Here is a 14,167-nt window from a genome sequence, read left to right as displayed (position 1 = left end):
TTTGCCACTCCCACTGAATATGACTTTACACAAATTGTCTTTGTTTTCCTCACTGATAAAATGGAAATAATAATAGGATCTACTTATAAATGGTTATGAAAATTAAATGAATTTATATACACACATGTATACACATAATGGTTAGAATTGTACCTCTCACGTGGTAAGCATTCTTTTTGCATGTTTATGATTATTAAGTAATGAATAAGATTAGCATAGGCATTTCATTTCTGGGTTTAAAGTTATAAACTGAAAATGTAAGCTTTTCTTACATATCTTTAACTCTCATAGATTGGAAGGGAATTCCCAAAAAGCATGAAAATGAAGTTGCTCAAAATGGAGGGGCAGAAACCTCACACACAGAACCAGTATCACCCATACCTAAGCCTTTACCTGTACCTGTCCCTCCTATTCCTGTTCCTGCACCTATAACAGTACCACCTCCACAGGTAAGAATATTTGGGTGTCTAAAAGATAGCTTTCTAAATCTTACTGTAGATGTATGTCTAGATTCCTAGTCACAACATGAGTACGTGGATGTACATGTTAATTTTTTTGTATGTTGGTATTGTCAAACCTATTGTTTATAAACTTTTAAAAACCAGAATATATTGCCTTACACCTGTCCAGATTATTCAGTGTCTTAACTTATAACCTTTTTGACTTGAGATGTGATTTTTTCTTCCTGTTACATGTTAAGAACTAAGTAAGTAATGTTTTGGTAAAAATTATAGGTACTTGACTCATAGTTTCATATGTGATCCATTACATTTTTCTTTCATTGCTTTCTTTCCTCAGTTTCTTATATTAAAACTGAATCAGACAGGAGTTCTATTGTAGCTCAGTGGGTTAAGGATCCAGCATTGTCAACTACTGTGGCTCTGGTTACACCCATGGTGCAGGTTCAGTCCCTGGCCTAGGAATTTCCACCTGCCACAGGTGCAGCCCCCCCCCCCAAAAAAACTGAATCAGATAAATCTAAGCTATCACAAAAGTGGGTTCCTTAGCCTCTTGATTTTCTCAATAAGGAGAAAATTACATGATTCGATACATACTCAGCTGTGATATTTTATAAATGGATTCCCCCAAATTGGCACTTTTTTTTTTTTTTTTGGCTGCACCCTCAGCATGTGGAAGCTTCCGGGTCAGGGACTGAACCCGAGCCACTGCAGTGACAACACCAGATGCTTAATCCACTGCACCACAAGGGAACTGCACGCATTGGCACTCTTTAGTTGACTCTTTCTTTGGATGTGCCCTTTCCGTGCAGGCAGGTTCTAGAGAAGATTCAGTGTATATCAGCACTAATTTAAAGAAACTTGACTAATCTGTTAAGATTGATCATACTTTTTTTTTTTAATAGCTAACGTGTTGGGTATTTATCAAGTGCCACGCACTAACACTTAACATTTACTTACTTTTAAATCCCCATAATTATATGAGGTTGGCACTTTTCAGTCTTACAGATTGGTAAACTGAGGTCTAGAGAATGTAATTTAAGTAGCTTGTTCCAGGTCACAAAACTTCTTTCAATGGGGGGGGTCAGGCGGTTTGACCCAAGGACCTGTAATCTTAATACCTGGGCACATTACCAGGTAGTTGTATTTCTCAGACTTAGAACACCAGTTATAGGTTCTGGTAAAATACAGTATGGGAGTTCCCGTCGTGGTGCAGTGGTTGATGAATCCGACTAGGAACCATGAGGTTGCGGGTTCGGTCCCTGGCCTTGCTCGGTGGGTTAACGATCCGGCGTTGCCGTGAGCTGTGGTGTAGGTTGTAGACGTGGCTCGGATCCCGAGTTGCTGTGGCTCTGGCTTAGGCCTGTGGCTACAGCTCTGATTAGCCCCCTAGCCTGGGAATCTCCATGTGCCATGGGAGCAGCCCTAGAAAAGGCAAAAAAGACAGAAAAGAAAAGAAAAAGAAATGCAGTGTGAATTTGCTGTCATAGAGAGCAGATACGTGATCTCTGTCATTTTGGGGTAGTTACAGGTTATCACCTGTGTATTCACATAACTGTAATTTAGAGGTAACTTTTTTTTTAACAAGGTATTTTCTTTGTCTCTACACACTATGCGGGTGGGAGGGTGGCTAGATAGATGGCTTCATTTTTCTTTCTTTCTAGGTCCCACCACATCAGCCGGGACCTCCTGTAGTTGGTGCTCTCCAGCCACCCACTTTCACGCCTCCTTTAGGAATTCCGCCTCCAGGCTTTGGTCCTGGTGTTCCTCCTCCTCCACCTCCTCCGCCATTTTTGCGCCCAGGATTCAACCCAATGCATTTACCACCAGGTACACTGAGTTATTTGAGAAGATATTATTTTTTTAGAGCCTGAAATAAAATGACACAGGTTGACATTATTTTTCTTATTCTAGGTTTTCTTCCTCCTGGACCCCCACCTCCTATAACTCCACCAGTATCCATTCCTCCTCCTCACACTCCACCAATAAGCATCCCAAACTGTAAGCATGTTTTTCCTTTGTGTTCACTTGTCCTGTTGGAGTTGGGAGTAGGAGGGAGAATGGACCAGTAATAGGATCTAGAGTATGGCAAAAGAATGGTGACCGGGGAGATAATTAATTATTCAGCTTCACATGTTGATGTAATTATATTCCTTAGCTACTATCGCTGGTATAAATGAAGACACTACAAAAGACTTATCTATTGGAAATCCCATTCCAACAGTGGTGTCTGGGGCTAGAGGAAACGCCGAGTCTGGTGACAGTGTGAAAATGTATGGCTCTGCCGTGCCACCTGCTGCACCCACGAATCTGCCTACCCCTCCTGTAACCCAGCCTGTCTCACTTCTTGGTAAGTTAATTTTTTTATCATTAGTTTTCTTTCCCCAGCCCAAGTTAGGTTTTTTTGTAAACAGTGCTGATTTTGGTGCAATTTCTCGGAGCCTGATACTTTGTTGGAGGAAAGTCTTCCTCTTCAGTATGTGCACTTGGCCTTTACTAGGAGTACCTCCTAGAGACAGCTCAAAAAAGTCATGTTTGTCTGTCTTGAATAAAAGTTTGGGTTTGCACATCTTCATTTGGTATAGAAAAGTGATTAAACTACTGTTTTTTTTAAAAAAGGAATTGGTACACAGTGCATGATTAACATAACCCTAGACATCCCAGCTTGATAATCGATAACATTTCTTTGACAACATATTTTACTTTTTTCTTTCTGCATTAATTTTTATATATTTAAATTCCTGGACTTTGGTAGCATTCTCTGTGGGCTAGCAAAGAAATTATCTTTGATACATTACAATAAAATGACTTTGTTACCTGAATGACATTTGCACAGCCTGAGGCAGTGCTTTTCCACTGGCTCCTCAGTTTTTGCCTGTGAGAGTTCTCTTGTCCTCTTCATCCACAATTTGCCTACTACCATCAAGGGAAATGTGGTGGTTTAGATTGTTTACATTGTATTTGAAGTGGTATCGCCAAGTATAATTAACCCTTGATTCTCCTAATGGATAGTTAATTCATCCTTGGTATTATCATTTTCTGGTCCTGTGAGCACATTGTATTTTTCAGAGCTATGTCTATGCAAATGTTTGCTTTTATAGTCTTAGATGTTATAAAGAAAGAGTACATGGGTTACTTCTGGGTTATAGGACTGGAGGACATTGGTTTGTGATACAGGATTTTTACTTTTCACCTACAGCTTTCAGTACTGTTGGAAATTTTCACTTTGTTGCATTTAGAATAAAAATCAATTTGTTTTTAAATGGCATGCTATCTTCTGCCCTCTCTAAGACTGAGTTTAGGCTGATAATAAACTTGATTTTTATTTCCTTTATTACACAGACTGGTTAATGGTAAAAGAGGGCTTTAGGTTTAGAATTTGTCACAAGTAATGTAGCAGTAGTCATCGTGGTGATGAAAATGATTTGTTTATTGGGGAAGTTGCTTAAGAGGTCTGAGCCCTAATGGAAATCATAGTAGAGGAACATTGGACCAGGAGCCAGGAAACCTTAAATTAACATCTTTAGATTTCACTTTTGTTATGCTTTACCCCCCATATTTACACAAGAATCAGTGAATCTTAAGTCAGGTAGAATTTTCTGATCAAATTTTTTCCTCCACCACACGTCCATATCCCTGACTGAATTCTCTTTAAAATGAATTTCTTGGTCTGGTGTCCATGAATACTAGGCCACCCAAGAATGTTTACAAAGTTGTGTGCATTTGTGCCTGTTTTCATGGGCTTCAGTAAATTCATGGAATGAGTGGAAAGATTTCATTATCTCCAAGAGTTTAATAACCACTGCTTTCAAACAACCTCGAAGAATAAATAACCTGGGAGTTCCTGCCATGGTGCAGTGGGTGAAGAATCCTACTGCAGGGGCTCGGGTCACTGTGAAGGTGTGGGTTTGATCCCCAGCCCTGTGTAGTGGGTTAAAGGATCTGGCGTTGCCATAGCTATAGTGAATGTTGCAGCTGCAGCTCGGATTGAATCCCTGGCCCAGGAACTTTCATTTGCTGTGGGTGCGGCCATTTTAAAAAAAAAGGAAAGGAAAAGTGGGGGGGACAGATAAATCACCTGCCTCTGATTTAACATTTAGGTCTCAGGGGCTCTCCCCTTTATTTCTTATCTCTACTGAAATGTACAATTTAAATTCTCAGCCACTGTGTGAAACAAAATACAACACACATCAAAAGCTGGTGAGCTTGAAAAATAAACTTAGTAAGCTAGGCACCACTGGAAAAATAAATTTCTTAGCATGCATCATTACCTAACACACAGTTTGGATGTCCGTCTCCTTCCGCCCCTCAGAACGAAAGCTCCATTAGAAGGGACATTTGGTACGTAAGTGGATGATGGTTGGTTTTCAGTGTAGGGCTGTTTATACCTCACCTGTGATGATGATCGTTGTCTCTAACTTTTAAAACAAAATTTAGAAATTAAAGGCTGTTCTAAATCTGGAACGGTTAAAATATGACATAACATAAAAATGAAAACTGTTCTGTTACAGTAAGCACTTTTAACTAAAATGAAGTAGGTTTAGTTCCAATCATGAAAAAGATAGCATTCCATGCTGCTTCAGTTAGAAAAAAAGAATACCCCATGAATTTTGACCTTTTGTAGAAATGAGACTTTTGTGTGTGTTTGTCTGTTCTAGGGCCACACCCACAGCATATGGAGGTTCCCAGGCTAGGGGTCTAATCAGAGCTGTTTGCTGCCGGCCTACACCAGAGCCACAGCAATGCCAGATCTGAGCTGCATATGTGACCTACACCACAGCTCACGGCAACGCTGGATCCTTAACCCACTGAGCAAGGCCAGGGATCGAACCTACAACCTCACAGTTCCTAGTTAGATTCGTTAACCACTGAGCTACAGTGGGAACTCCGGAAATGAGACATTTTAATGTATATGCAAATAAAGGAAGAGTTATCCCAAAGATTAGTCATACATAGTTCCGTCATTTGGATAAAGGAATATAGTAATCACATGCAGTATTGCAGCACTAAAAGGTGGGATATTGTTGATTTTTTTTTTTTAACCAAGTAACAGAATGCTGGAGCTAAGATGCTTTTAAGTTTTCTCTTGGTGCTCTAACATTTTCTCTTACACTAAAAGAAAGCAATGTCATACCATACTAGAAAATTTTAAGCTTGGAAGGTGATATTAAACTTCACTTTCTTTACAAGGAATAAAAATATCCCACCAGGGTGTTGTGATGATTCAGTGGGCTAACAAATATAAAATAACTGACATGGGGCCTACCACAGAGTGGGCCCTTAGTGAATGATGGGTGCTTATTACAGGTAAGGAATGTCATAGATAATATTTAGAATACCTAGAGAAGACTATACTTTGAAATTCTAAAATTATACTATTTTAACATGATTTATTTTAATGTGTTCAAATTGTTGGCAGAGGAAGGAACCTTTTAAGGAAAGTATATATCTTGGCATAGTTGTCTCAGATATTTTCATGGTATATTAAACCAGGTCATGAGTTCACACATACTAGAGTTCCATCAGTTGGCTGAGAAAAACAATGTTAGTCATGGTGGTATTTCATTTAAATAGCACAATATGATCTCTGTATTCTTTTCATTAATAATACTCAGAATCATTTTCTTACAACGGAAGGTGAATGTGTGAATGTATCCTTGAAACATAACTGAGTTCTTGGATCTTAATTTTTCAAATGTAGCAATAATGCTTTTAAAGCAGAGGGGCCAAACTAATTTCTAGGAAACTAGTGAGCCCTGGTTATGAAGGAGATAGTGAGATGTTTTAAAGATGGTTTGGTTTAAAGAATTTTCCAAGTGATCAGATGTAAGTGTGGGTGTTAGTTTGGGAGTGATGGCTACCTGTTTCTGGAGTTGGACTGAGGTAGCCCACGCTACCAAATTTGTAGAGAACTGAACCTCCATCTTTTATAGATTTTGATTGTTTCAGTAACCGAGAATCTGAAAACATAAAACTATTTGATGTATAATTCATTATCACTTGATTTTAAAGGCATCTCTTCTCAGTATCTCACACTCCAAAGTAGCTAGCTAGAACAGTGGTCATTTTATAAAAGCTCAAGGTGACAGTTAACAGTTGTTGGTCATTTAGGAAAAAAGGAATATTAAAGATGAATAGCAGTTCAGTGCATTCTCTTCACTGTTTAAGTGTTTGTGTTACTTTTCCAAACTTTTTGTATAATATGTATCTCTAATACAATGTACAGCATATTTTTATTTGAAAGTTTATTGTAAATGTGAAATTTGGGTTACTTTGGTATTCCAAACAATAAAAGAAATACACAAAAAATGTTTGTTTGTGTTACATATCTCTATCGTGTTACCAGCATGTCCAGAATATCTTTTCAAGGAAAAACTAAGCTGAGTTGGACTCATTCCTATTGTGGAAAATTAAGTTCTCTTCTCTTGCCAGATACATTTATTCATTAATTATTATTATGCAGAGTTTCTCCCCAGTTTTGTCACATTGCTATAGATGATGGTGGAATTTATAAATAAGAACTGGGTATGTGTAAGATTGCTTCTTAATTGATAACATTAGTTACCAAAGATTTAAAAGTCACAAATTGGTAGCCTTCAGGCTGAATTGCTGGACAGTGGTATGATGTACTTCATGCTTGGTTTCTACACATAACTTGCCCGGCCTCAATCAACATTTGAATTGATATTCCAAAATTTGGACACTTTAAGACTTACATAGATAGAATTGGTTTGTGAATTAAACCAGGTGTGTTTGCTTTTATACAATAACTGTGATCCTTGAGACTGCTTTGGAGATGAATAATTTTACCATCAAGTTCTAATTCCAGTTGACTCTTGAACAGTGCAGAGGTTAAGGGTGCCAACTTCCATGCAGTCCACATATCCCTCCCTATCTGTGCTTCCACATCTGCAGATTCAGCCACCTGTGGATCGTGTAGTCTGTATTTATTGAAAAAGAAAATCTGTATATAAGTGGACCTGTGAGGTTCAGAGCTGTGTTATTCAAGGGTCAACTGTACTTTAAAATTGGTTTCCACTTGGGGTGATTTCACTTATTAGCTTTAGACTTTTCTGCCCAGAATTTTGGTATTTTTATAATTACTAATTTTTAGCATTTTAAATTAGAGCATTAGAGCACCAGTCCACTAATGTGAATAGCATTCAAAGGAAACCTGAAGAAAATTCTAAACAGTTTTTTTAATAGTAATATCTAATTTTTAAAGACACTTTGCATTTTAATTTTTTTCTTAATGTGGACTTCGTTACAATATTGGTTGTATTCAATTATGAGCTGGAGGGGTCTCCCAGGTGTTTATTCATTTTATAAAAGTGTTCTTTGAAATCTTTTAAGATATTTGAATTGGTACCCTAAATATATTGCATCGTATTATTCCATTAGTGTCAGTTAGAAATGGTTCCCAAATGCTCATCACAGTTTCCTTCAACGTAGTATATAGCATTGTTCAATGAATAGTGATCAGTCCACAACAGGGACTTTCCTTTGATATGAATTTATGCATGAGTACACTGTATTTTCTCAAAAAGTGAAGCACTTCAAACAAGAGGTCTTGCACAGAAACTTAAAGGCTGCTTATCACATTGTCTCCATCTCCTCCTGCACTTCGTAGGCTACAAAACTCCAGCCTCAAAGAATCTCTTAAAAGTTTGAATCTGTGACGTCTTTGGGGGCTTGAGGAAGGTGGTGGGAGGGGCAGAAACGCTGGGGTCTTGATTGCTTTTGGTAGACAGAGATAATGCTGTGAAGAATTTCAGGTAAGATTTTTTTTTTCCAGCTGAGATTGAAAATAAAATTGCCAGAGTTCCCGTTGTGGCTCAGTGGGTAACGAATCTGACTAGCATCCACGAGGACGCAGGTTCGATCCCTGGCCTTGCTCAGTGCGTTAAGGATCTGGCGTTACTGTGAGCTGTGGTGCAGGCCGGCAGCTACAGCTCCGATTTGACCCCTAGCCTGGGAACCTCCATATGCCACAGGTGTGGCCCTAAAAGCAAAAAAAGAAAAAAGAAAATTGCCTGTGAATGATCTCATTCAGTGATGAGTTAACTGTATATCCCAGAGTTCTTGACTCAACTCTAAGTCACATCTGTTACACTTTACCATTTACAGAAAAACAGCAATTTGTATACAAACTGAAATTCTAAAAAAAATGACTGTAACTGAGCTGTAAGGAAATTGACCAAACCTTATTGTACAGTTTGCAAGAAAACGAGTTATTTTAAAGTCTCTGGTTCTCATTTGAAATTATGATTTTTATCTGTTAGGTTTTATTAAAACATAAGGTACCCAATGCTCAAAATTGATGTACATCTTAGTGTACCTGCACTATATGTTATTGAAAACTCAGATTTCTTTTAATAATCTCGTTACCATTCTAAAAGCTTTTCTTGGTGTAATAACTGTATAATACAATCTAGAATGTACTTTCTCTCTCTCTTTGAAAACTATCTCCTCATTTTTCCATTTTCTCAGCTCCCAAAACAGTACCTACTATAAGAATCACCTGGAGGTCTTTTCAAAATAATTATTTCCTAAATGTTATTAGTTGGTGAATCTAGGCAAAATAAATACGTGTATGGGTTGTGCTATTTAATTTTAGCTTTCTGAAGGTCCGGAGTAAAACAGTTTGAATGATATGAGAGCATAGAGATCCCAGGGCATTGGTGGGAGAGAGATAAGAGTGGTTGATACATATATTTTTCCTTGTGTGAACAAGTTTCACGTTAGGTTCATGCACAGTGCCACAGTGACAGTCATTCTATTAGAATAAAAAAAGGTGAAACTTCGACTAGGAACAGGAGAGGAGGTTGTGAAAGCTTTTCTCAAAATAAATTTCAGTTCTTTGTAGGTTTACAGTGGAAAGAGACTCACCATCCTGGGGGAACGACCTGGACCTTGTAGCTACTGCTTTTGCCCCCTGAGAGGTATCTTCTTGATGAGTTTGGTCATCGCTTATGCCGCCACCATTCATTCATTCATACATTCAGCATGTATTTCCTCAATACCTACCGTGTGCCAGGCACCCTTCTGGGTACTAGAGATACCTGCATGACAAGACCTGTCCTCCTAGAGCTACATTCCAGTAGGGACTTAGATAGTAAGTAAACTAGTAATCGCACATGGAGATATTCCTGTGAAGAGAGTAAAGCAGAGAATGAGGTTGCGGGAATGTCGCATGGGATGTGCTGTTTTAAATAGGATGGGTGGGGGTGGCTACTAAGGAGGTGATGAAGTGAAATAACAGGAGGAAAAAGCCATTGTAGATACAGAGGGAAAAGGTCTCCTTTAGAGAGAATCGGGGAAGGAAGGTTTGGACTGAAAACACATTTGGCTTGTTGGAGAGACTGCAGTGGGTTCTTAAGGTGTGGAGTAGGACAGTCCTGCTGGTTGTCAGAGGTGTAACAGGAAATGTAAGTTTTGCTGTGATCTCGTTTACATTTTTTTTCCCAAAGGATCGGAGTTTGCTGGTGGCTCAGCGGTTTGAGGATCCATTGTTGTCATGCTGTGGCCACGGTTCAGTCCCTGGGCCAGGAACCTGTGCATGCCACAGATGCAGCCAAAACAAACAAAAAAGGATTGCATATGGTTATTCTGTAGAAAGCAAAGTATGGGAGTTAGTGAAGAGTGGAGAGAAGAGGCTAGTTTGGGTGCCATTGAAATAGATTAGAGCACTGATAGCTTGCACTTGGGTGACAATAGACATCATAAGCATTTGGATTCTGAACTTTGAAGATAGAGCCTTAGAATTGCCTTATTACTTATGTATGTGAGAGAAAGTCAAGAATGATCAAGTTTTTGACTTGAGCCAATTAGTAGAGAGTAATTGCCATTCCTGAGATGGGCAGATGTCAAAGAGGAATGAGTTGGGAAGAAGCATGTCAAGTTAAAATGTTGGATGTTTTAACTTTGATACTCAGGTGCAGATTTCAACTAAACTAAACGACTGGTAAATAAAGTCTAAAAATGTGAATTCTGGTGTTATTAGCCAGTATAACATTTATAGCTCCCAGAGCCTGTGAGGTTACCTGGGGAGGGAGTGTTAGAGAGGTAGTCAAAGGGACGAGCCCAGGAATACTAGCATTTAGCAGCTGCAGATGTGACCTTGAGACGTGTTGGGAACCCTTCTAAGGAGTTTGCATGTGTTAATCTTTTAAGGCTTACAGTTCTGGAAGTCAATACAGTTATCCCCATTTTTAGATGGGGAATCAGAGGCATAAAGAGATGAAGTAACCCACCCACAGTCACAGTTTCAGGTGGCAGAGCCTAGAATTGGAGGTACCCTTACTCCAACACCTGTGCATTTAATCACGATTCTATACCTGCTCCACCCAGCAAAGGATACTGAGACTGTGTAGCCAGTGGGCCAGGAAGCCAAAGTAGGAGGAGAAATACTGGAAGCCTAGTCAAGAAATTTCCTAAGAAGGAGGGAAGAGATCAACTGTCAGATGCCATTGTTGAGTCCAAGAAGAGTGCTGAGAATTGCCAACTGGATTTAGCAAACTGAAAGCTTCTGGGTGATCTTGAGAAATGTAGTTTCATAGGTGTGAAGGTTTTAAACACCTTTATAAATATACATAAGATCAGGGGAGAGAGGAAGAAATGGATACAGTGATTTTTGACCTCTCTGAGTACAGGTAGGAGAACAGTAAGAGAGGGAGAAAGAGACACAAGATGCAAAGAGACACAAGATGAGGAAGGTTTTTTGTTTTTGTAAAAAGGATGAAGCTACAAAGCGTTTATTGGAAAACCCAGTAAGCGGGAAATTTTTGATGTAAAGAAGGAGATGCTTGTTAGGTTAGTAACCTTACGTAGGTGAGAGGGCATGCATTCAGGGTTTCAGTGTGGGGCTTGTTTGTTTTTGTGGAACACATGTTCACAGAAGGGATAGTATGAGTACAAGAGCCAGAAAATTGGTAGATCTGATGGTAGGTAGGTGGGTGAAAAATTCTTCTAAATGCCCTTGTATTTTTTTTTTTTTTATGATAAAGCAAGGGTAGAATAAGTAAAATGTATTTCCATTTAATGGAGTAAGGTTGACAGTAAATAGAAGTGAAGTGCTTATACATGCTACAACGCGAATGGGCCTTAAAAAGATATGCAAGTGAAAGAAACCAGTCACCAGGGCTTACTTACATGAAATGTCCAAAATAGGCAAGTCCATAGAAACAGCAAATGAAATGTACGGTTGGGGGGTGGAGTTGGGGGAAAGCAAGTCATGATGGTTAATGGATGTAGGGCAGCTTTTTGAGGTGATGAATAGGTGCTAAGGTTTATTGTGATGCTTGCTCAACAGAATATATTAAAAACCATTCAAATTATAACCTTTTCATAGGTGAATTGTAGGCTGTTGATTTTTACCTCACTGAAGTTGGAAAACACAAACCAGCCAAGAGTAGACAGGATTAAGAGAAACAGGAACATGTGAAATAGATATCTAGAAGCATGAGAATGTGAATTGACTAGGGAAATTAGAATTGCTGGCCAGAATTAAGGGAGTACTTGTGGTCGTAGGGATAAATATAAAATAAAACCAGTCTGCGTGTCGGGGGTGGTACGCAGCCTTGTTCAGTGCAGATTAGGTAGAAGAGTTACATCTAAAAACAGTGTTGAGGTTTTTCCAGGCAACATGGAGCAGGAGAACCATGGACTTAAGGCAGGTAAGGAGGAACATAAAGACGGGCTCTGGGAACATGATCCTAGAGGGACTGATGTTTGTTCTGGGAAGGGGGTCAGAGAAGGGGGTACTTGAAAAAGAATTTGGCAGTTACTTGTAATGAAAGGTGCAGGACTTCCTGGAGGCAGTAGCTGTGGTAGAATGGAAGACAAGAACGTTGGCCAAGAAGAGGTAGAAGAGCCACCTTGTGTTTGCTACTAACTTGCCTTTTCATGTGTTCCCTTTGCCCTTCCTCCTACTCTCCTCCCTTTCCTTATGCACATGGCAAATCCTTGCTTCTTTTTAAATATCCAGCTTCAATTTACATCCTCTGTGAAACTGTCCGGCTAACACATTCCATTAGTCACTCCCACAGTATTTAATTCAAGCCTTTAGGAACTTGTATCTGTGTCTCCTTGACCACACAACTCTGGTCCTTCTTGGCAGAGAGCTGCCGTAGTTGTTGATGTACTTTTTGTATCCCCTGTTTACATTGTCCTGTTTCAAGGTCCAATCTGATTTCCAGCCATGGAATCAACCCTCCCCTCCATCACCACCCCTTCAGCCTTTTAACATACGTTGTTATTTCCCACGATCACCAACATCTTTGCTATGGAGAGCAATGGCACACTACCTCTTTAACCTTGAGTTTTATTTTTTTAATTGTGCAACGTATCAGGGTTTTGGCTCATCATTGGGAAATAAATAGCCTTGGTTATTTAAACTCCAGTGTATTTTGTGGGCTTGAATTTGAATACAGACATTTGGGGCTAGCACTCTTTTGTCTGCCTCAAAATCTTACTATATTAGGAAATTCAGAGGTGTCTATCTAGTGTGATGTTTCCCCAGCTCTGAGCTCTGTACATTTCATCAGTCTCTTCAGCACATTCCCACCAGATGTAGTCCAGGCTCTTCCAACTGCCAGTATTATTACCATGTGAAATTTGTCATGTTTTCAGATTGCTTCTCTTCCTAAATTCCTGCGTTGAATAACTTCCATCCACTCATTCAAAGTAGAAAGCTAGGAGTTCCCATCATGGCTCAGTGGTTATTGAATCTGATTAGGAACCATGAGGTTGTGGGTTCAATCCCTGGCCTCGCTCAGTGGGTTAAGGATCCTTCGTTGCCATGAGCTGTGGTGTAGGTCGAAGACTCGGCTGGGATCCCAAGTGGCTGTGGTGTAGGCCAGCAGCTACAGCTCCAATTTGGCCCCAAGCCTGGGAACCTCTGTATGCCGTGGGTGAGGCCCTAGAAAAGACCAAAAAAAAGTAGAAACCTAGATGTTTCTCCATCTCTTAAATTCTGCCAGTCCTGCTTACTAAAGGCCTTAAATCTGTTCCTCACCTCTGTTCCTGAAGTTCTTGAAATAAGAGCCTAACTACCCTCCCGAGTCCTTCCCCTTCTTGCTTTTCTGTATCCTCTTTGCTAGAGGGATCTTTCAAACGTGAACGTAGGATCATCCCTGCTAAAAATTCCTTGGTAATGTTCCCACTGCTCTAGATCAAAGACCAAGTTCCTGGATTGTTCCAGCCTACCCGTTCAGCCTCACAGACCTCATCTTTCTTTTCTTTTCTTCTCTCTTTTTTTTTTTTTAAGCAATTTGTATTTATACAAATTCTAGCTGCTTCAATAATAAGCCTCACCTTCTCTCCTTAGTTTTCATCAAAAGGCATTCTGTTACAATTCTCAGAATAACACTTTACTGCTTCACCTTACTACTAATAATAAGCCTTTTCAGAAGTTGCTGTTCTTCTCTGAACCAGTAATGTCTTTCCTTCCCTTCTCATATTGGCCTTGAATGTTCTTCCTGACTTTGAGACCCAGTCCAGACATCCCCTTGGATTCCTGCTCAGATTCGCACACACCAAGTTCATCAGGTCCACCTGTGTCACCATGCTGTTGTGTGCCATCTCCTATAGCAGTTGACATTTGCTTCTACTAATCAGGATTATTATTGTTTTTAATCTCAATATTCCCAGCACATTAAATGATTAATGTAAAGCTTAGGTGTTCAGCATGTGTATGAATCAATGGAATT

At 39.5% G+C, this 14,167-nt stretch overlaps 1 protein-coding gene across 1 annotated transcript in view; it reads left to right on the top strand.

Annotated features, from left to right (window-relative positions):
* The window catches only part of SCAF4 (SR-related CTD associated factor 4), a 58,828-nt gene that overhangs the window by 40,628 nt on the left and 4,033 nt on the right, over nt 1-14,167 (top strand). Inside the window, 4 exon segments of the mRNA XM_047795391.1 lie at nt 292-449; nt 2,123-2,288; nt 2,373-2,459; nt 2,617-2,808. Coding sequence (XP_047651347.1) covers nt 292-449; nt 2,123-2,288; nt 2,373-2,459; nt 2,617-2,808 — 603 coding nt within the window.

Source organism: Phacochoerus africanus, chromosome 1, assembly GCF_016906955.1.
Source record: "Phacochoerus africanus isolate WHEZ1 chromosome 1, ROS_Pafr_v1, whole genome shotgun sequence".
In the NCBI taxonomy this organism is placed as follows: domain Eukaryota; kingdom Metazoa; phylum Chordata; class Mammalia; order Artiodactyla; family Suidae; genus Phacochoerus; species Phacochoerus africanus.
The sequence above is the reverse complement of the archived record's forward strand: the minus strand, read 5'-3'. Positions and strand labels throughout refer to the sequence as shown.